This window comes from Prinia subflava, chromosome 2 (genome assembly GCF_021018805.1).
Source record: "Prinia subflava isolate CZ2003 ecotype Zambia chromosome 2, Cam_Psub_1.2, whole genome shotgun sequence".
Classification (NCBI taxonomy): Eukaryota; Metazoa; Chordata; class Aves; order Passeriformes; family Cisticolidae; genus Prinia; species Prinia subflava.
In genome coordinates, this window is record NC_086248.1 from 70,860,892 (window position 1) to 70,884,011 (window position 23,120).

Genomic DNA, 23,120 nt, shown 5'->3' on the forward strand with positions numbered 1-23,120 from the left:
GAATTTGCAGCATAAACTTGTTGAAGTACAGCCAGATAATTCTACTGTAATGCATTTATTTGTAAGACATTCTTGTGCTTGGTTTTGCCAAACAAATGGTGGGCAGCCAGGCATTTTTGTGGAGTCATCTGTGAAGAGACCTCTGCATGGCTTAGGAAAGGAGTTACCCTGGGCATGAGCCCTTTCTGTGTAGATTTGCATCCTGGTTGCTTGTTTGTCAGCAATCCTCAGTGCTCAAGCTGTTGCTACCTTCAGCCACAATAATTAGTCCCTGTTCTGGATGTGTTGTTAAACTGATGTGTTTTATGGAAATTCAAACTGCTCCTAGAATACTTCTAGTATGTGGTTGTGTAATGGATTTTTCTTTCTGGCCCCTCAGAACTTGGAAAATGCTTTTCACTCCCTGAGTTTTCACAGCTGAATTCAAAAGCACACTATGGTCTCAGCCTTTAATTCTAGAAGGCTGGGTGATCATTCAATTAGGTGTATTTTGTCCTCTTGAAGCAAGATTAGTCTTCAGTTTCAGTTTTCTCATTTCCATTTAGGTCAAATCATTCTGGCAGATCACAAGTCTGTCCTCAAATCCTGATGTGTCAGGAAAATACAAAGAGCTCCAAGTTCTCACCCTGGCTTTTTCCTGAGCTCACACAGGCTGACCTTGCTTTGTTCAGCTGGCACATGTTTTTTACATTGATGGATTTTTGGCAACCCTCCAATGTTAGATATCTTACAAATGAATTGGTCATATCTCTACTAGCAAGGGTCAGAGTGAATGACTAAACTTGAGTGAAGTGCACGAGATTATTTTCCTTCTACTGCAGAAAGAAGTGTAAAAAAATGTTTTCCCTCAGATTTTGAAATGACTAATTACTAGTGAAAACATTTTCCTGTATTTTAATATTTAATGGTACTACACTTAATTACATTGCAGAAGTGAAATGCACGTTCTGTTCCCTGCTCTTTGGTTTTATGAATAATTCTCTCAGAGTTGCTTGAACTTGCTAATTTTTTGAGAAGCAATATAAAAATTGTTGTTTAAGTCATCAGCTTATAGCATACAAAAAAAGTCCAGGGCCAGCCTTCTGTAAAAGACAAACACAAATGCTTGACTTCATTTATTGTGTCCTGGCTCAATGCATAAAGCTGAGCACATGCTCGTAGTCTCTGTGGTCCCAGTGTGTGGAGTACTGAACCAGGATTGATGTATGCTCTGGTAAATGAAATTCTACAGTAAAATGCCAATCTGGCACTGAAATCCAGCCAGTGTATTAAGGGCTAAAGCGAGGCTCCGTTAAAGATGAGAGGAAATTACTGGCAATTGTTCTAGAATTGACTGCAGTATTGGGAGGGAACCAACATGCACTTGAGCATCAAGCCTGAATGTTGTCTTTGTGGACTTGAGTCCTTTTATTAGATGTTGTTTAGAAATAGTAATCAGCAGGAATGAGGATTTGGTGTTCTGTCAGAGCACTGGCCATGGCTCAGGTTACAGATATAAAATTAAGAGGGATACCCCAGAGGCTCCACAAGCAGTGAAGTCCCCAAATCCCCAAGGTGGTAGTGCCCAAGTCCATCAAACAGCTTTTGTTAATCAATTGCATGTTTGCCAGATGCTGAAGAGCACACCCCGATTTCATTCTTTGGAATAAGTCGATAAAACAACCACATGAACTCCTTTGGTTGTTTCCCATAGCTTTTGTATTAACACAGTTCCTCTTAGAATGATGCTTGCTCCTCAAGTTCAACATTGATTGCACCCCCTGTAGCATAATTTTAACTCTAGCTGATTAAAATTACCTAGCAAAGACAACTTGGAGCCATTTTAACCTGTAGAATTAGCTAAAAATACAAATAATGTTCTGCCATCATGTCCTGTTTGTTATGCATGTGATGACAGTTTAAACATTGAGGGTCTCTTGAATTCACTTTTTCTTTGCATTACCAGCCTCTTTGGGCCTCTATTTTACAAAATATGTCCCCTAAGAAAACTAGTAATTACAGAAACTGCAGTAATATTTGGCATTTATTGAAAGAGGTAGTACAGAGACTAAACCCTTCCATAGAAATAAAATCTGATATTTCCATACCAAAAGAAAAAAAAATATACATATACAAATAGTTACACAGACTGAGCAAAGGCATCTTTAAATCCTGTTATTGTAGAGGGATCAAGGACAGTTGTTCATTGTGGTTTTCATTTTTCATTACTTGCAAACATTTGGCAATACTTAATTCTGCACCTGGCATGAAGATGTGTCTTCTCTTAAATTCACTGTAATGCTGAAAGATCTTTAAACTTTCAAAAATAATCATAACATCAGCAGTAACAGCACCAGCATGGAGCATTTGTTTTACTCTTTTCAAGCAATTTACAAAGGCATGTTTTCCCTGCTTTAATTTGAGTACAATGTCTTCTGACTTGGTTTCACAGAAGCATCTGCTGACCCAGAGCAGTTCTTGGTTTTTTTGCTGTTGAGCAGTAAGTGTTAATTCATGTAGAAATCTGTGAAATATGAAGCAGAAGCAGTCCAGTTCATGTCCAGTCCAACTGGAAATGTCAGCCTAATAAGTCATGTTCTGTACTTGGCAGTATTTAAAGTCAAGATGTTTATATTTGGATGACCTGAAGACTTTTAATAATTTTTCATATTGTATGTCCCTGAAGTCTAAGGAGGAATGCTTATCAGTGGGTTCACAGTGTAAATTTTCATTCATGGAAAACTGAACAGAAAACACTGGAATATACTGAATCTTTTTCCTCCATCTCTTGGGGCTGTGATCCTGTTTTTTCTCAGACATTTCCTTCAGATTTTTCTATTCTCTTTTACTTATATGTTTTGCTTGCTGCACACATTTTAGCAGATGCACAGGCAACAAAAAGAAGTGATAACCCATACTTTAGCATATTTTGTTGTATTTTTAAAGGTTTTTCTTAGTGAGAAAGGAATATTCTAGATGCTACTTCTGCTGTTGATACAAACTGAAGGTCACAGGTTGTTGACCAGAGAGTTGTGATGGGACTGGAACAGACAGGCGAGGGCACAGCAGTTGTCAACATGCTCCACAGAAAGGCCTTTGGGATGCTGCCCTGCTCCAGGCTCTCTTTTGGGGTGCTGGCAGACTGCAGGGAATTGAAGCTGGCACTGTGTTCTTTCCTGGCTGAATGTTCAGGTGATGAACACAGCCAAATTGTTCTCTCATTTACAGTGACACAACAGGTCTGTTGGTCCTGGTGGGGAGGGAGCTGTTGAACTGCAGTGCAGTGTCTCACACCTTCCTCTCCTGTCGAGTCTGTTTAGAAGGTGATGGAGTCAGCAGTCTGTGGGGTGATACTGAACCTCTGGCAGAAGGCCTGTGCAAGATGTGTCCCTTGGAAGAGGTTTATGTACAAACTCAGTGGGGAGTAAGTTCTGCAGCAGCCTAAGAAGAGTAAATTTTAAAAAGAAGCCTACATCAAGAACATAAAACTTAAGTGTTTTGAGAATACTGGGGGGGAGTACATGGGTGTCTGCCATGGTTTTTCTCAGTAGTGCCCTACATGGTATAGAAACTGCATTCATAGATTTCAAATCCACAAGGGCTCAGCTTGACCATCTAGTGTGCACAGCACAGGCTGAAAGTGCAGAGCCTGCATTATTGCTTCTGCATCTGCCTCATGACTCCTTTTTGAGGTAACATATCCTTTTTAGAAAAATTTGCTCTACTTTGATCTAAAGCCTGTGTAATAGACTAATTAGAAAGCTGTTCTGTTCTTGTGATGTACTGCCACAGTAGTGCTGTTCATTAGAGATGTTTGATCCAGAGTAGCTTTTACTCCAGTGGGAGAGAGAACAACCTGGTAGATGTTATTTTTGGAACCTGCTTTCCAAGATAGTTTGCTAAAACCCAGATTTTACAAGTGCTCTGACTAACTAAAATTTTTCTTTGGGTCCAGTATGTTAGTTGAATAAGCAGACTAAAACTGGGATCAATTTGCTTAATGTGCCTTTTGGAGCGAGACTCTAGTGTTTCTTCCTGGTGAGTTTTACAAAGGCAGAAGCTGTGGTCCGTAGTTTAGGTCAGCTCAAAACCAACTAGAACACTAGATCAGGGCCTTTTGGCTTTTATAGGTGCTGGTAGTAAAAGAGTAATGTACAGCCCTTTATTTGCTGCTGAACAAGGCTCACTTAGCACATGGAGTTTGTTGCCGTAGCTCGTTTTTTCAGATTTTTGCTCAGTGCGTGCAACCTTCAAACATACTTTGAATATGAGCTTGCAAGATGTCCTTTGTTTCCTCCTCCCCCAATAACTGGCAGCACACTCTCTTTTTGTCGCTGCCAAGGGACATACTGCCAGCAGAGAGAAGTGGAAGCTATAACAGAAGGAGATGAAGACAACGAAGGCTGCTGCTGTTGTAAGCCTGGGCACTTGCCTCACCTGCTGTCGTGTAACGCGGCCTTCAACCTGCGCTGGCTGACGTGGGAGATCACACGCACCCAGTACATCCTGGAGGGATACAGCATCATTGACAACAACGCTGCCACAATGCTGCAGGTGTTCGACCTGCGCAGAATCCTGATCAGATACTATATCAAGGTAAACTCCTGGGGAAAGCGTGCTTTGTTCCTAGGCAGGTTTGTCAAATGAAACACTGTTTGTCTGCGGAAGAAGGAGCTTTTGCAATTTTTTGCTTTATATTAATCCATCTGCACTACAGTCTGGCAGTCAGACTGAGTTGATGGTAGATCACAAAACAATAGAATCATTTGGTTTGATCTTAAGGTCATCCAGTTCCAACCCTCCTCCTATGGCAGGGACACCTTCCACTGGAATAGGGACAATTAATTCATGTCTCCCTTTGCTAAATTTAATTCTGATCACTTATACTTACAGTTAGTACAGAAAGTGGCAGGCACACTTCAGTGGAGATCCAAGAAGGTGAGTTACCATCCTGTAGTGATAAAGTCAGATGAAGTGTTCTTACTTAAGTTCTTACATCACTAACAGTTTGTTATTTCTTCTTGCCTTGGCCTTTCTACTGGGTTGTGGTTTTTTTTGGTTTGTTTTTTTTGTTGTTTTTTTTTTTTTGTTTGTTTGTTTGTTTTGTTTTGTTTTGTTTTGTTTTTTTTCTGGGAAAGGAAAGTATTAACAAGCATAACGTTCTTGGGAAACTTCTGAAGATCTGTTTCTCAAATGTACTTTTTAGTAGTGCAAACCCCTTCTTACCTCCTGTTTTACATATATACCACAACACATTTGATGTTAGTTTATTCCATTGATAACACAACAGTTCATTTACACCACTTCTATATTTGCATTGTTATTAAGATCACAGTAACTACACAGATACTAATTTGTAAACACAACTGAACCTTATAGTCCAGTAAGACATCTTCATCCTCTGCCAAAACAATTCCCAATCCAGCAAATGAAGAATTTGTTGAGCTTTACAGTCTTCTACTGAAACAGCAAGAGCCAAGTGCTGCTTTCTATGCCACTGGTACTGCCATGAAGCCAGTTGCTAAAGCTCCAATCCCTGACACCTCCTTTCTACTTATATCTCTGGAATTGTAAAAATCTGTCAACTTCAGAGAGAGACCTGTTGTAAATAAGTTAATCACCATTTTGTGCAAATGAACCAATGTAGTACAAACAAGCTCATTGCCTTACAAAGGTGCTTTGATCATGCAGTTGATTACTTCTGGGATTTCATAAATAATTTTGCAGGCAGTATGGCCTGGTAACCAACCTGCTTTGTTTAATAAACTAATTAGAAATAAAACTGTATGTGAGCATGATTTTTTCATTTTAGAAGTGGGATTTGTGGCTATAAATTGTTTTAAAGCAATACAACTAAGCTAAAAATAAACAAAACAAAACAAAAAAACAACCCTTCTTAAATAAGTATGTTGCTACAATTGCTTTTATAAGCATAATTGCCTTATGTATGTTATTACAATTGCTGAATAACTGGAACATGAAGGGTGCAACCTGGCAAATGACTCAGCTTTTGATGGGGAATGAGATTGAAAAAAATCCCAGTCTAAGCTGCAATCAAATCAGCATCTTATTAGTTTAAAGCAGTGAAGAATTTTGCTTCATGAACTGGAACTGGTTTTGTGCTTTTAAATGAATTAATGTATGCAGGACTTGCGGGAAGTGTGAGGTTCACCACATGGGATGTAAAATTCAACTGAAAGGTAGTTTAGAGCTTCTGGTTCTGGACACACCTGAGAAGCAGCTGACATTGGTAAGAAGGCTGAGACAAACTTTCATCCCAGGGGGTACAGGTGTGGTCAGCTGATCCTGTTTTGAGTAGAAGGGAGTGGGTTTAGATGTTCTGCACGTCACTGAGGTGTGCTGTGGCTCCATCTCCACTCTGTGCAGAGTTCATGTGCACCATTGATGGCTCTGAAGGCATGAAAATCAAATCTCTTCTTGTTGGATTTATTTGAACCAATATTATTATACTGCTCTGACAGAGCTCCCTTCTCAGGAAGGTCGTTCTTCATTCTCAGAATCTACTTCTCTTTTTAGAGAAGGACAAACAGAAAATAATAATAACAACCTGTTGGCACCTTCGATATTAGCCTGGGCTGAGGCTCCCTTTAGTGAAGGGAGGGTGCACTCAGGAAATCCCTTCTGTAGAATGTCACTTCCCAAAAGTTATCTAGATCTTTTCTCCTTGTATTTTTAAAGTAATTAGTTTTTTCCATAAACAGGAGCTTTAAAAAGATTTGGCAGAATCTTTAGTACAGCCTTGGAAAGTGAGAAGATTGTAATATGTATTAGATCAGCTTTTGTCCTGTTTATTTAATGCTTGCCTCCAAATAAACAGTATCAGACACAGAAGTGAGAATTCATTCCTTCCCCAACTCTTTCTTCTGGGGAATCTAGATCAACACCCTGTGCAGTTTCACTGTGAACATTTTAAAAGTCCTTGACACTTTCTTTTTAACAGTGTGAAAGTAATTGTAAGATGAAGTATAGATAAGGCAGTATTCAGGTCACGTAAAACACAAACTCAGAAAACACTTAGGCTGAAATTTCTGCAGGAACTGCACGTCCATCGCATTGAGCATTTGGAATGTTTCTGGTTTATTCTCTGTAGCTTACAATACTGTAAATATTTACCATATTGTTTCAGAAATGCCATATAGCTGAGGATGTACTTGTGCACAAAACATATCTTGTAAGGGTTACCAAGAGCAGAATTTAATAAGGTGACAGAAGATTTTCTTGTTTCTGTGTCTGATTGCAAGTGTGATTTTTTTCCCAGCTGAATCAGCTTCTTTGTAAACACAGATGAGGATGGTAAAAAAAGCAAACTCCATCTCAAAAATCAACAAAGAGAATGTATGCTTTGTTTTAGTTCTTCTATCCTTCAAGAATAATTATTGTATTGGTCTTTTAAACAATGAGTTGCACTGAGCATCTTATTCTTAAATCATATTTATTTCATTTGCAGTTTTGTTGGCAGCCTAGAAATGCATACATTTCTTATTATGAAAGGATTTTTATTCCCCACAAATAAAGTGGGTCAGCTCCTCTAGCCCTTCTGCATATATTTTGAAATAATTTCCTGCCCAACTACTGTGATATTTTTCCCTTGTGCCTCTTCCATCTCTTCTTAATGTATTCTTACTTAAACATCTTCTAGTATTCAAGAAGTCTGTGTATTCGCTGAGTGCTGTGTTTTCAGCTCCTATTGTTTCTGCATGAATCCTTTTTAAGGAGTGCATTGTTCTCCTCATGCCATGAAATTAAGGGTGCATCCTGTCTGTGTCTGTCTGACTTGTCTTTTTCCTCTGATTGCTTGATTCTCCTCTTACTTGTGTATTTTTATACAATTTGAAAGAAAAACTGTGGAGAGCATCTGGGGCTTTTAAAAGGGCTAGTAGTGCTTGTGTCCTTTGTAATCCACTATATTTTCATGTTATACATTTATTTACTCAGTGCTATTTCCATTGACTGGGTAAAGTGGAACTACATCATCTTCAGTCGTGAATCATACTTGCTTCTCATTTGCTTTGGAATCCAACTCTAAATTAATAGTATAAAACCTTATAATGTGACTTTCCTGCTGATGGAACCCACTGGAACTTCTTCAGTTTCATATTCTTTTGAAAATATGCTCCAAGTTGTGTTTGTGTAGAATTTTTTAAATTGCTTTTTTTTATTTATAATTATTTTAATGTGTCCAGACAGAGCATTTAGAAAACTTAGAAACTCAGGCACAGATATGAGATATGTGTGTTGCTGCTTTCTAACATTTATATATTTGGTAAAATGCTGCTCTCCCCTCAGTGGTTTAAGAGCAACTCAGTTATATCAATTATCACCTTTTTAATCTGACATGTAAGAAAAAACTATTATTCTTTACCTGCTGCATTGACAAATAACAAATTTGTGTCTGTCACATCTCATCTTTGTGACTAATAAAGAATTAGGAAAGCAACATCCCCAGAAAACAGTAAGTCCACTGAGGGAAAAAGAGCCCTATTTTGAGGATGTGACAATCTACTGCTGTTTTTTCAAAACATGCCTAAGCTATTATTGATATCACCTTATTGCTGATAGGCTCTAGAACCCCACTAGTATTGACATATTTGAATGCTGGAACTGTCTATTCCTATCATTGTATTGATTTTCCTGTAAGGCAGAAAGATATTAAAAATATTACTTTTTCTCTGTTGTCTGCTATCAATATCAATTATTGCCATCTTTCTAACTCGAACACTTTTGTGAAGCAGTAATGATGCTAAGCAATAAAATGTAAGAAATTTTATATATATATATATATATATATATATGCACACACACACACACACACTATTATAGTTCCTAACAGGGTCCTATTTGGCTTATTCTCTTCTGTGTAAAATATGTCTGCTTTAATCAGAGTTCAGAGTGACTAACATTTGTACATTTTGCCAACAGAGTATAATATACTTTACAGCAAGTTCTCCCAAAATCCTTGACTGGATAAAAGACGAATCCATCCAAAAGATACTGCAGCCTTATGCAAAGTGGCATTATATTGAACGTGACCTTGCAATGTTTAACGTGAACATAGACGAAGATTATGTTCCCTGTCTCCAAGGAATAACCAGAGCTAGCTTCTGCAGTGTTTATCTGGACTGGATTCAGTTCTGTGCCAGGAAAAGGGTGGAGGTATGTGTCAATTTTATTTTTTTTTCAGCAGTATTAGTTTTAATTCTTGGCATAGGAGTGAAATGGTGCATGGCTACTCTTTTACTTGCTCAGGGTTAGTCAAATAAAATTTATTTCATATAAGCTTTTACCTTTAATGTAAACGGAAAACATGTTTTGTGGAATGGAAAAAACATATTTTGGAAAGTACCCATGTGCAAAAACTGGAGTCTTAAGGAGCATTAGTCTTTGAATGCAGACCCAATTCTTTACTGTGCAATTTCCAACAGTGTTAATTTCGTCGACTCTAGAAAGTACGGGTGTATCAAGTGCTCACAGAAGTACTGCTAGAGCAGGCTCCATTCAGAGAATGTCTTCAGAACATTACAGTTCCTTCAGTGTTGCCAGTGATTGGTCCATTTGCCACATGTCTGATGTCTGTGTATCCTTTTCAGAAATTTGCTTGTATTTGTGTACACTTGCAGGATGGTAGGGGAGAGCGTGGCTCACTCCCTGCTGGCTTAGGTCACCTCTGAGCGCTCGTGACTCAAACATGAGCCACACCCCAGAGCTGTGTGAAACCACTGGCAGCTCTAGAAGGTCAAGGGCAGATGTGCTGCTGTGCATTTGCATGCTCTGAGCCACTATGATCACTGATGGTCAGCAGTCACTTGTCAGAAACGCACTACTGTATTTCCATGGAATACCCAAAATAGCCCAGAGTGAGAGGACAGTTTCCAACAAGCGTATTGCCTCGATCTAATTTTCTGATCTAATTATTACTAATAGTGGCAAAAGTGGAGAAGTGTCTCTCTCCTGGCCACAGTGTGCTACATTTGTGCATTTTTCAACTCAGGATCACAGACTGCACATCCTGCTGACCTTAGCTGGTGTAACATCACTGAATCTTTCTTGAAACATCATCAAATGTTTCTGCTCCTTTGGTTCCTTCTAACGTCTCTGATGCTGAGTACCATTCCACCAGTTCCCCTGAATATCATTATATTGATATTGTTTTCATTGAATTGTCTTCTGAGCCCTTTCTACCATGTCCTCATACTTCTTTTCTTTCTCATCTCCATGTCTCAGCTCCCAAGTTCTGACACACACAGAATTGCATAGTGTGAGGAAAGCCGCTATTAACTGATGCCTTTCCACTTGTTCTCTGGCTTAGATTTTCAAATTCAATAAAAGATTTAGGGATGCCATCAGGCTGGAAACATGTAAGTTAGACTTGAAAAGGCAAATTAATGCCTGCACTGGTGCCACACACACACACACACGTATCTTTTTGTTATATATTTACCTTTGGTTTTTAATTCACTGTCTGTAGAGAAGCAAAGCTCATGTGGGAGGTGGGACAAAAAAACCCAAGTTCACTGTACACATAACCCAGAAAATCAATGTTTTATAGAAGGAGCTACATTCTCTGTTATAATTGGCTTTAGTTTTAGAGTCAAAGAAAGCTCTAAGAGATCACTCATTGCATGGACTGAAATAATAATCTGTATCCTCCTGAAGATTAACATGCATGAGGGTTGTTCCAGTTTTTTCCTCCTGCTTGGTAGCAAAGTTTTCTTTGTGAAAATTTCATTTAAAAACCTTTCCTGAGTAAGTAAACATAAATGAAACATTCTGACTGCTTGTTAAAATGGGAAATCAGAAATCATTTGGATAGATACTGTTATTCACTGAAAGTGTGTGCCTCCAAACTCTTCCAAAGAGATTGTACTTCTGGAATCTGTGATAAGGTTTCATAGGACCTGTGTTCCATGAAAAGGGTTTTGGCTGTTTCCAATCGCAGTGTCTCCCAGCAATAAGGAACTTCTTCCAGTTTAGAATGTGAGGTCTGGGAGGAGTGGAATCAAAAACCCCACCACCACCAAAACTGCCTTCCCTTGGGATCTAACTACCTGAGAATCAAATGTTCTGTTTCCAACCAGTGGGTAAAGCAAGTTGCATTTTGCAAAAATCCTCTGATGGTGATGGTCTTCCTTTTGTTTAATTGCAGAATTAAAAGAATATTTTGCTGTGTAGGTCCAGCTACATGCATAAGTTATAAATGTCACCATTTGCAGCATTGTGGTGCTTTTAAATGTGATGTTTGCACTTAGAGTTACATGCTAATCTTTAAAACTTTGTAGCACCTGGACAGCGATGAGGATTCTCCTCTAGTGACACTTTCCTTTGCCTTGTGTATACTGGGTCGGAGAGCTTTGGGGACTGCGTCTCACAATATGGCCATCAGGTAATCTTTAGGAATCCTTTCTCCTCATGTTAAAACAAAGGCCTGTTTGTCTTTTTTTTCATGTGTGTAGGACTTAAAGAGAAGATTAGATTAAGGTGAAATCTCATTCCTCCAGAAAATGTTTTCTGTCATTCCTGGTTATCTCTTTCTTTGTGACTGGCTAAATAACTAATACCAGTCTTTATTTTATAGGGCAAAGCAGAATTTTTGATTGAAAAAATGGGTACCAATGGTTATTGCTTGTGTTCACTCATGCCTGGCTACTGGAATGCTGTCCCTGGCATTGCAGTAGGAGGAAGAAATCTCCAGAAGAGCAAGAAGCTGCTCTCTGAGTTGTAGTTAGCGAAATAATAATAAATGTATAAGGGTTCTCCTCTGTATTCCTCAGGAGTGCATTCCTGTTCGTTGTGCCACTTCATTCTGGCAGCTAAGGAAGGGAGAACCTCTCATCTCCTGAGGCTGCAACTTTGTGTGTTCTCAGTCTACCTTGCTCATTTGTTCTTTCATTCAAAACACTTCTTCCTAGGAAGTCTGGTTAATTAAAATATGCTTCATTGAGATAGTTTCTAAATATGCTCTTCATCTTATATTTTCATTAGGGATTCTTCCATTTTCACTGGGAGTTCTGAGTTGTTTGGGTTTTATACAGTATAATTTACACTGTGCTATAGATGAGCCATTTTATTAATGAAATAATGATTATTTTAATGGAGTTTAACTTCTCACATAATTTTAGGTTTTTATTAGATTTATTTGAACCCTCTGTGTGCACAGGAGTTTAGTAACAATGGAAAAGCTGAATAAATACAGTTTCTAAGTGACCTTGCTGTGTTGGCACAGAATGGTGAGCAAAGCTACCTAGACCTCTATCAACATGCTCCTTAGAGAGGATTTGTCTTACTAACAAGCAAACAAAGACAGCGTGTGTGATTTTGAATGCATTTTGTTATAAGATAAAACAGTCCTTTTAAATATTCATTCTAGCTTTGTTATCTGTTGAGACGTTTATAACATTTTGTTTTATGTCTTCCTTGCAAAATGTTTGTGGCTCACGTGGCTTATTTCTTGTTGTGCTGCTTATTTCTGCTTTCTAAAGTGGCTTTTGTCATCTTTTTTTCTACTAGTCTTTGCACATTCCCTTTCTGTAGTAGTTTTCATTTTGGCTGCATTTCTTCTCCCTTCATTTCTATTCACTCAAATTAGTGTGATGTTAGATGAGTCATTGGTATTTTTTAATTGTCTTATTTTTTTGATGATCCAAATTTTAGAGTTTGGGGGCATTATGGGAAAGTTTATGTGCATTTATGATATTTGTTTGAGAAAAGATTAAAGTGATTTTTTATCTGGGCCTGCAACAGATAGGTGACAGCAGTATTAGGAATTCATCTAAAAATAACACAAAAGCTTCCTAAAACTGTCATCACATTGCATGTACTTTCCACTGGATCTTAAAGTCTTCATTACAGTGCTTTGACTCTGGTACAGATACAATAACAATGTCCCCTCTTCGTATTGGCTTACATGGTTGGTAGCTAATGCAAGGAGATAATATTATCAGAAACTTTCCAAAGCTTAACATAGAAAGTACGAATGTTGAGGATAATTATTTGTATAGTGTTCTATAAAGATTTTAATAATAATTTCAGGAGTCAGCTATACCATGTCTGTTCAAAATCTGACAAATACCAATGGACTGAATTACTTTCTCTCTTCTGATAAGTGGACTCTCCATATTTAGAAATACTTTTCTTGGGGAGGGAAGGTCTGCAGAAAGGCAAAAACTGGGGTAGTCATCTGAGGTGCACAGCTCTGTCACTTTTTTTTTTAATCTGTTCTATATAATCTTCAATTAAGTCCTGGTTTTCTTTTTATTAAGCAAGTGCTCCAGGGCAGTATCAAATCATTGTATTTTAAAAATGTATTTTGTGACATAAAAGGGACCAAGTGGAAGCTTCTGTTGGTATCTTTTCCAATGCTACTTCACAAAAGCTTTCTCTGGAAAAGTTTCACTCTGGAAAAACTGTGTCACTTCCCCACCTGGTTAAATTACCTTTAATACATTTCCACTGTCAGAAGGATCTGGAGAAAGAAAAGGAATCTGAGTAGCACAGCTGAAGTTATAAATTGCTGCAGCTACAAATTGCTGCAGCTATGACTTTAGCTAGGTAAAATACATTTCTTCTTGTCTTTCAGAATGTATATATCTTAACTGACAAACAAAATTCAGTAGAAATTATTAGCTAAGGAGCAAGATGGGTACCCTACACCCCTGACATCAAGACCTTTATCAACAGAAATCCCCCCAATACATTCACTTGAGCATGAAGGGCACCCTACTTATGGTGTTCATTGATTCAGACGGATCTGCACAACTTGTTTAAACACAAATGAGCAGTCAGTCAGTGAGATTCCAATAGGAATACAATTATACAGTGTGCCAGGGAAAGGAGACTTTGTCCAATGTGTGCAATGCTGATGAGGCCAGAAGGAGATGCTCACGAGAATTGTCTTCAGGCACTCCTCTCTCTGTGTTTGGCAGAGCACAGCAGCTCTCACCATGGGTGATCTTGAGTGTTCCTGCAGGTCCTTGACCCCAGCTCTCAGACTGCTGCAGGTCTGCATTCAGTCAGATGGGGGCGAGGTACTTAAGCTCCTCAGAAGAGGAACATTTCCTTGAGTGATGCTTCACAGTCCTTTCCTTTGAAAAGGTGCCATGATATTTTGAGGACCTTTCGGAGCCTACTGGTGCCGAAGAGGGTTTTAGTTTTCCCAGGAATGGTCAGAGCAAGTGGTCCCACAGCCAGATGTGTGCATGAGAGGGGGTTGTACCACATGTATGCAGGTGGAATTAGATGATCTTTAAGGTCCTTTCCAACCCAGGCCATTCCATGACTCTGGCTGTTGGGCTGTGCGTCATTTTGTCAGAGGTCAAGGCTCCTAACACATCTTGTCACACTCAAAATGCTGGATTACAAAAATACAGATTTAGATTACTCTGGTAAGCACTGAGAACTTACCTTGATCATCTCAGGACTTTCTGTTAATTCTCAAGGAAGCATCTTGTGTACAACACTGCTAGAGATTTTGGGATGAGTTTGAGGTGTAAGGGCCAGGTAGGCATCGTACTCTTCTCGCTGTATGAAGCGTTTCAGATGTTCAGTGGGAGGAAACCAGCCAAGAATCTGCTGTGCTCTGCAGTTCGTGTTGTGTTCTCAGAGGTGACTGTGCAGACAGCAGGAAACTTTCTCTGAACTAAGTCTTGTCCTTGCTGTGTCTTGAAGGAGTGACAGTCATCCAGCTGCTGTGCAGTGGAGCAAAGGTAAAATGTTACCGTGGGCTGTGCACTACAGAGTTGAGAGTCAAGTTTACATTGTGTATGCAAACTATCAATTTGCACTCATTTACACATGATTTTGTCTAATCTATTAATCAGCAAATGTCACTGTGTAAGCCAAGATTTTAAATGCTCTTATATAATGTATGTAAATAATTATTCACTGTACCTGTTCATGTAAATGTCAGTAGAAACCTAACATTAACACTAGATTACACAATAAATGCATTCATTAAGGAGGCAGAACATTGCAATGCAAATCACTTGCTCTTTTAAACTCTCATTAGGAGGTATCCTGCACAAAATGCAATTTGAAGTATGACATGACATTACCATTCATTTATTCAAATGTGAATGTTATGTTTAGTTGTGTATTTGTTAAAAAAAATTGCAGAATAATTCTATTCAGCCATTAAAGCTACTAGTAAAGAAATATTTAGTAAAAATTTCAGATTTGGAAACATACAAAAATCTCTCAATAAAGCATCTCTCTTCAGACACTTCCAGCACTGCCAAGATTGGCTGCTCAGGTTCCCCAATCTCAGTTTGGACAAAGGGTCATTCCAAGGAATGCCTCTGCCTGAGGCACTTGGCCTTTCCCACCTGGTGACCCCACTGCACTCCCAGCATCTGAGGGAAGGGGAGGACATAGAGGGCACGGGCCATGGCACCACAGGGCTGCCACTGCTGGTGGGAGTTCCAGCAGACAGCGCGGCTTGATGTCTGCCAGAGCTGAGCAGGGCACAAAAGTTTGACTCTGAGCTCACAACCACTGTCATCTAAAATATCCAATTAGAAGGGCTACCACTGAAAATATTTCAGGTGAACTCTGACATTGAGGTTGTTACTAGCTCACAGACATGCTCATTCCTTTATTCCTTAAATAAACGTACTGTTAACATTGGAGAAGCTCTGCAGATGCAAAATACACACAGAGATATTCACCAGCTCATTAGTCTGCATCCACACTGTTTTCAGGCTGGCACCAAACGCTTTTAGTTTCAGCTGTCGGAGCAGCGTAAGGAGTGCAGTAGGAGGGAGTATTTGCTTTGGCATTGTTGCCCTCTCTCTGATGTCTGTGGTGCTACTTAATCCCCTCTTTTCTGCACCTTCAAGGGGCTGACGCTTCCCATGCACCTACCAGCCTTTTTCTAAAATAGCTTGCAGTTGTGACAGCAGCTTTTCAGGTTGTTAACTCAGAGGGTTGGAAATGTTGCCAGATACCATAGTTATGTCTCTTACAGATTAATGTTGTTTCTTTGACATGTAGTTTTACCTTGTTTTTTAAATATTTTGAACCAGTCTGTAACTACACCAGATTACTAATTGAGGTATGTTAAAAGTGGGCCAAGAAAACAGCAACAACCTTGAGTGAGGCCTGAGATCAAAGTGGTTGAGAGTCAGGCCTGAGATCAAAGTGGCTGACTTCTACAGCTTCGTAATAATCTCATTAGTGTCTTCAGGAGAAAGTGTAACAATGGGAAGAATAACGAGAGTTGTATCTTATATGGATTAAGGAGGTTGCATGTTACAGAACTAATGGCTTGAGATAGTGTCACATTATAGGCAGAATATACCCCAAAGCCTCATTACAATTGTCAGGAGAATAAAAGATGCCCATGGTTCTGTGAGTACAGCAATCTCCTCCAGACCACTCTGGTGGAAAATACAATACATAAAATAATTGACTCTCAGCGTCTCACAACTAGTGCCACCACTCATTTGCTCCTTGTAGCAGTCATGTTTGTTCTTAAAAGTCCCCTGAGTTGGAGAACTTCTTATGCAGAGGGATGACAAATGGATGAGCCTCCCCTAAGCCCAGGGAGAGCTGTACGTGCTTTCCTCCGCTCCCTCTACTGATGCTGGGCTGTGTTTGCGTGGCTGTCCTCGTCCCGGCCGTGCCTTCAGCACATCCTGCTGTTCACAGCAGCCTGTTTAGCTGGTGCTGATGCCTGTAAGGCACTTGGATGTGAATGCAAACTCTCTGTCTGCTCTGGTGTTCAGATTTGGCTCTGAGAGCCTCCCAAGATGTAAAAACCAGTTCTCTCTCCTGCCTACTCCCTTTGTCCCAGCCAAATTTTCAGAGCAAATACAGGAAGTGTTATGTGGGGAGAAACTATACTACGGATCATTATTAGATGCAGATGAAGGTAGCTTTTACAGTTTCATCCTGGGAAGAATATTTAGGTACAGAAGGGTTTTTTTTCCTAGACAAGAATTCAGCTGTGTATGCTGATGTGGTCTGGTGAGTGGGAAAGTGAAAGGAACCTTCCTGATGTGTAGCCTTTTCAAAGGGGGTGATAGTCACAAATTTCACCACGCTGGCTGCACTCACCATTCTCCTCCCACCCTCCCAGCTGGCTTATTCTAGGGCTTTCCTAGCTATTAAGCAGAGTTTGAGTATATTATAATTTTCTGAACTGTGGAGATGATGGATTGAAAGTCAGTGGGGACAAGGACCCAGTCCTTAAGGACACATAATAACTCCCACTGAAATCAGTGCTTGAATGTTTTGAAGATCTGAGTGTGCCTGTCTCACATAGGCATGTTTTAATATGTAACTTAGAACTAATAAATGCAAATAATCAGTTAAGAATTCATAAAAGTTCTTCTGTACTCCTTATGTTCCCAGCAGTGACAGCAGCCCTGTCCTTCTGGCTAGTTTTGGTCCTCTGATTAGTTGATTTGTTTTACATGATGCTTTCATGGAGAAAATCAGTATCCAGCTGTTTCTCTGGTAACAACATATGTATTTCCACTTTAATTTCTAACACATGCTACCCACCAAGGGCAAAATTAGAATGCCTTTGAGCCAAAGTTGGCCAGGCATTCTCCCAGTCTCTCCTCTTCCTCTCTCAGGGAAGAGAATATGTTGAAAAGATTTTTTTTCTTTTTTGTAAAATAATTAAGAAAGCTCAATTATGGGGAAAGATTGTGTGTTCTCTAGAGAAAGGCTGGGCAGTAATGAAAACTACTAACATCTTAATACAGCTTCTCCCCAGAGTCTTTACAATCTAAAAGATCAACTGTTGTAAGAGTGAGTAAAATCTTAGCAGGTGGATGAAACCATGACCTGTGGGTTTGCCACATATGCCTGTTTTTAAGAGATGGGTCTGCATTCCTCAATTTTGAGATCACTTCTTCAAAACAAAATTGGGACAGCAGTCACCTACAAGCATTATGCAAGTGACAGTGGCATGGGAATCTTGTAACTCGGGGTGCAGATTGGAGCTGAAGGTTGATTGTTTCCCTTCACAAAGCCCTTGTGCAACCATCTTCTAACAGCTGCCTGATTTTGCAGCTTTTACCTTGTGCTCATATCTCAGGTCCAGGTAAACCATCATGCAAGGCACCAGAACTGACTACATCTAGTTTCTTATGGTAGAAAAAAGAAACCCAGTGTGTATTTGCTTTATGGCTCATTGCTTCAGTAGGAAGCACCTGTTGGTTGATTCCTGCTCTCACCTGGTTTGCTGAACAGTTCTGAAATTTAGTATTCTTGGTATATCTGCTTTAGTGTTCACATTTAGGTTTGAATGTTGTGAGAAAGGTCTTAGACTTCCTGAAAGTATTTTTTCCTATTATTATTATTATTTTCTAGTATTGTTTTTCACTTACAAGGAGAAGTGCTAACAGGACTGATCAATAAACTTTCAAATAAGGAAGCAGCTTCTGCTGGCTGAGCAGGGAGTGCAGCTGGCCCTCTGACCTGGTCTCTTTGGCACAGCGCCCTGAGGCACCCTGTGACTCAGTCACCCATGCCCAGGACATCCTTCATTCAGGGTGCCCCATTCATCTCGTGTCCAGTCATGTACAGAGCATGCAGAAGGAAAACTGCCTCTCCCAAGGAATGTTTTTTCATTAGAGAAACATGACGTGACCCTGCTTTACACCCACCAAGGCACTCACCCTGGGCCAGAGAGTCCCTGGCCACTGCACAGATCAGCACGAGGCTGGAGACAGACAGATCTGGCTTGAAGAGATGGGAAAGGCTTCTGGGAGTAACTGCTGCCTTTCTCTTACAGCCTGGACTCTTTTCTTTATGGGCTCCATGCACTGTTTAAAGGAGACTTCCGGATAGCAGCGAAGGATGAGTGGGTCTTTGCAGACATGGATCTGTTGCATAAGGTTGTTGCCCCAGCAATCCGAATGTCTCTGAAGCTACACCAGGTAGGGTATTTATGTATGTATTTATTTTTAACATTTACTATTGTGTCTGTTTTCTTAGGAAAACATATGATACTTTAGCAACTGTCCAAAGGAGAGAAAAAGAAAGAGGGAAATGGAGTACTTGCCACCTTATTCTAAAAAACAACCTTCGCCAAGATGACAGAGTTTGGCGTTTATTTATTTTGCATTCACTTGATTTTCTTTTCTGAACCCCCCAGCTGCCCATTTGAAACCAATTTGCAGAGCTTGACCCTGCATTTTTCATCAAAAGAAAGCAGAAAATCTTGTAATGTTTTACCTGTGTGGATACTATAAAGGTAGTTTCTAGATTGAAAGTAAATACATTGATTATGCGGATTTCACTGCTAATTTCAGGTTAGGCCCCGTATAGCTTGAAGTTGATTTTATTCTTGCTCTGGCACATTATGATTTAGTGTCATATGCTTTTATTGTGAATTATATTTATAATGGTTCTGGGTGTTGTGACACTGAACTGCTGTGAATTTGTATCTGATTCTTTGACACAATAACTTTGTGATGTTATCACTGGCTGTGGTGCTGCTGGATGAAGTTTCAGCAGTGTGGTATTTGCTGATGGATTTGCAGTCTGTGCTATTGTTGGTGGGGTTTTGTGAATAAAAATAAGAATTTCCACAAGAACTGTGGACTGCCCTAGGAGGTACCTCTCCAACTTACCCAAAAGCTCTGCCTCCCATAGTTTCACCCTTCATTAAAAAAAAAAAAAAAGGATAAGCTGATATTCTCCAAGTATCTTTTTCCAGTGTAGTCATGAGATCAGAACAGGTTACAATAAAACCAAAATTGTACCTTTCTATATCACTGTTAAATGAATCTCCTGAAAGACACTTGATCAAGTGTCGAGTCACTTGGAGGAGGCCAGCTCATAACTGTTTGGAAGCCAGCATTTTGTGTACTGTCAATAGTTTCTGTGTTTTCACAAAGGTACTTGACCTCTCCAATGCTTTTTCCTGTACAACCAGGACCAGTTCACATGCCCGGATGAGTACGAGGACCCGGCAGTTTTGTACGAAGCCATCCAATCCTTTGAAGAAAAGGTGGTGATTTGTCATGAAGGGGACCCAGCCTGGCGCAGCGCAGTCCTGTCCAACCGGGAGGAGCTGCTGACTCTGAGACACGTGGTAGATGAAGGAGCAGATGAATACAAAGTTATCATGCTCCACAAAAGCTACCTGAGCTTCAAGGTGATCAAGGTACACATGCCATCTTTCTAATATTGCAGTCATTTAGGACTGTGGTATCTAGTAATGTTTCTGAGTAATGTGGCTGAAAGGGGTAGTTAATTGTAGTTTTTAAAATAGGGACTAGAGGCCAAAAGAACCCTCTTCAGTTGACTTATATTTTGTCACCCACATTTGTGTCTCTGAAATAACATTCTGGGCTTTACCAGGGAGTAGCTGCAAAAGGTCATAAAGAAGCTGTTGGTGCAAAGACACGATGTGTTTGCGCACTCAGCCACTGCCGTTCTACTTAGATCCTGTAGTTCTGCATCTTGAGCAGCAAATGTTTTTGCACGGTGCTTTTAACTCACCTGCAGGTCAACAAGGAGTGCGTCAGAGGGCTTTGGGCTGGCCAGCAGCAGGAACTGATTTTCTTACGCAATCGTAACCCGGAGAGAGGAAGCATCCAGAACAATAAACAGGTGTTGCGGAACTTAATTAATTCATCCTGTGATCAGCCACTGGGATATCCAATGTATGTTTCCCCCTTAACCACCTCGTACCTTGGGACACACAGCCAACTGAGGAACATTTGGGGGGGACCTGTCAGTTTGGACAACATTAAAAAGTGGTTCAAATCCAAGTGGTTAAGGTAGGTGTTAAATTTTGGCTATGCTGATAAGAGACCTGCAGTCTCAGTTTCACTGTATTTTCTGTTAAAAGAGAGTAATTCCGTGTTGTTATCTGTGAGAAAAGAAAATAATTGCAAATAACTCAGAATATAACAAAACAGTGCTGCAAGTAGAACCAAAAGAAAATCCATTAACTCATTCATGTTAAAGATTCCTACATGTTCAACAAGAGCCATTCAAATAACACAGCACTACAGACACTTCCCTTATCCCATGGAATTTTACTGTTTATGCCATCTAAATAAGGGTACCTTTTCTGTAACTCTGAACATGAGTAAATGTGGTGGTGGATTTTGGTGAGTTATGCTCCGAAGCTTCAGCAGTTAAATATTCATCCCCAAGTTACTGTTCTTGACCAAAGCACACCTAAAAATGTACTTGCTATTCACCGAAACTGCAGTGGTGTGAGAGAACACTCTTTGAGGGCACTTAACACTGGTGACACAAATTTTCATGTGCAGCAAGTGGCTGACCCTGTGTGTGTTCCTGCAAACAGAATGCGAAAGGACTGCCATGCAGCAGCTCACCACGAGAGAGGCAACGTTGAAGAGGTGGATAGTGGAGGGGGGTCTTCATCTAGCAACAATTCCACAGGGAATTCAAGCCAGAGCAGTAGCTCACAGCCCACCAGGGATGGAACACCTCAGCTGCAAACTTCATCTCAAGAGGTCCAGCGGGCAGGTATTTGCACAATTTACTTGCCTTTCTCTGGAGTCTTCTCCTGGGGGAACACATGGGCAGATGCTTTTGGAGCATCCTTAAATCCAGTGGAAAACTAATTTTATAAAGAGAGCGCCATTTGTCTCTCCTAATGACCAAGAACATGTAGGAGAGGGCTTCCTGATATTGTTCCAGGTATTTACTGGGAGGGTGTAACATAGAAGTGATTCACCAAAGGTGCCACTGTCAGAGCCCATTATGGGTAATTTTTGGCCTAGCGGGTGCCACTAAGAATGCCAGAATGAGGAATGCAGATGGGAGGGAGTGTACACATGCGATGCAGGGAGCCTGTACCACGGTGAACCTCTGCTTATTGTTGACAGGGAACAGCAGAGTGAAAGCATGCAAAAATCTTAATTATCTTGGAAGGACCGTGACAATTTATTTGAGGAATTGGTTCAGCTGCTCATCAGCACATGTGGAGAACAAACAAATGGAAAATAGCTTCTTTTGTCTATATAGCAGTTACCAAGAGAAAATTAAATGTTGCCAATCATTCTGTCAGCTAACAGCTGAGCCCTTCTCAAATTATGGATTCAAACGTGCTTCAGACATATTCACTAGGTAGAACTAGTGGCCTTTGCATTGGAAATGTATGTTAAGTAATAAGGATAAGCAGTTGTTTGGACAGTCACATCCAGTGGTCAATGGCTTAGAGTCCTGATGGACATCAGTGACAAGCGTTGTCCCTCGGGGATCCATACTGGGACCAGTGTTATTTAGTATCTTCAGCAATGACATAGACAAAGGGATCAGGTGCACCCTCAGCAGATTTGCAGATGACACTGGGCTGAGTGCTGCAGCTGACACACCTGAGGGATGGGATGCCATCCAGAGGGACTAGGACAAGCTCAAGAAGTGGGCCCATGGGAATCCCATGCAGCTGACAAGTGCAAGGTGCTGCACATGCATCAGAGGAATCCCCAGAATCAGCACAGGCTGGAGATGAAGAGATGGAGAGCAGCCCTGTGAGAAGGACTTGGGGGTGCAGGTGGCTGAGAGGCTGGACATGACCCAGCCATGAGCACTCACAGCCCAGAAACCAAACATGTCCTGGGCTGCATCCAGAGCAGCGTGGGCAGCAGGGCAGGGAGGGGATTCTGTCCCTCTGCTCTGCTCTGCTGAGGCCCCAGCTGGAACCCTGCATCCAGCTCTGGGGCCCCCAGCAAAGGAAGGACATCAAGTTGTTGGAGCGGGTCCAGAGAAGGGATACTGTATTACATATATAGATTTATATATACAGAGAGATTACATATGAGGAAAGGCAAAGACAGTTGGGTTTGTTCAACCTGAAGAAGAGAAGGGTTTGGGGTGACCTATTTGCAACTTTCTAGTACCTGAAGGGAGTTCACAAGATGGAAGGTGGCTTTTTACAAGAAAGTGGAGTGAACAAGGGGGAATGGCTTCAAACTGAGAGAGGGTTTAGGGATTTAATTGGATATTAGGAAAAAAATCTCTATTGTGAGGGCAGTGAGGCACTGGGACATGTTCAGAGAAGTTTTAGATGCCCCATTCCTGCAAGTATTCAAGGCTGGATGGGGCTTTGAGCAACCTAATCTAGTGACAGGTGTTGCTGTCCACAGCAGGGAGCTTGGAACTAGACAAGCTCTAAGGTCCCTTCCAAC

At 40.4% G+C, this 23,120-nt stretch overlaps 1 protein-coding gene across 6 annotated transcripts in view; it reads left to right on the forward strand.

The window, feature by feature from the left end:
• PCNX2 (pecanex 2) overlaps positions 1 to 23,120 on the forward strand; it is a 154,348-nt gene that overhangs the window by 118,457 nt on the left and 12,771 nt on the right. For 4 of the 6 annotated variants that reach the window (XM_063390478.1, XM_063390481.1, XM_063390479.1 and 1 more), the window contains 7 exons: positions 4,322 to 4,575; positions 8,920 to 9,153; positions 11,277 to 11,380; positions 18,740 to 18,884; positions 19,886 to 20,116; positions 20,461 to 20,735; positions 21,272 to 21,456. In XM_063390478.1, the coding sequence (XP_063246548.1) occupies positions 4,322 to 4,575; positions 8,920 to 9,153; positions 11,277 to 11,380; positions 18,740 to 18,884; positions 19,886 to 20,116; positions 20,461 to 20,735; positions 21,272 to 21,456 (1,428 nt within the window). Of the gene's footprint in view, positions 1 to 4,321; positions 4,576 to 8,919; positions 9,154 to 11,276; positions 11,381 to 18,739; positions 18,885 to 19,885; positions 20,117 to 20,460; positions 20,736 to 21,271; positions 21,457 to 23,120 lie in introns of those variants that run through there. The other 2 variants (XM_063390483.1, XM_063390480.1) reach the window with 2 other exon arrangements.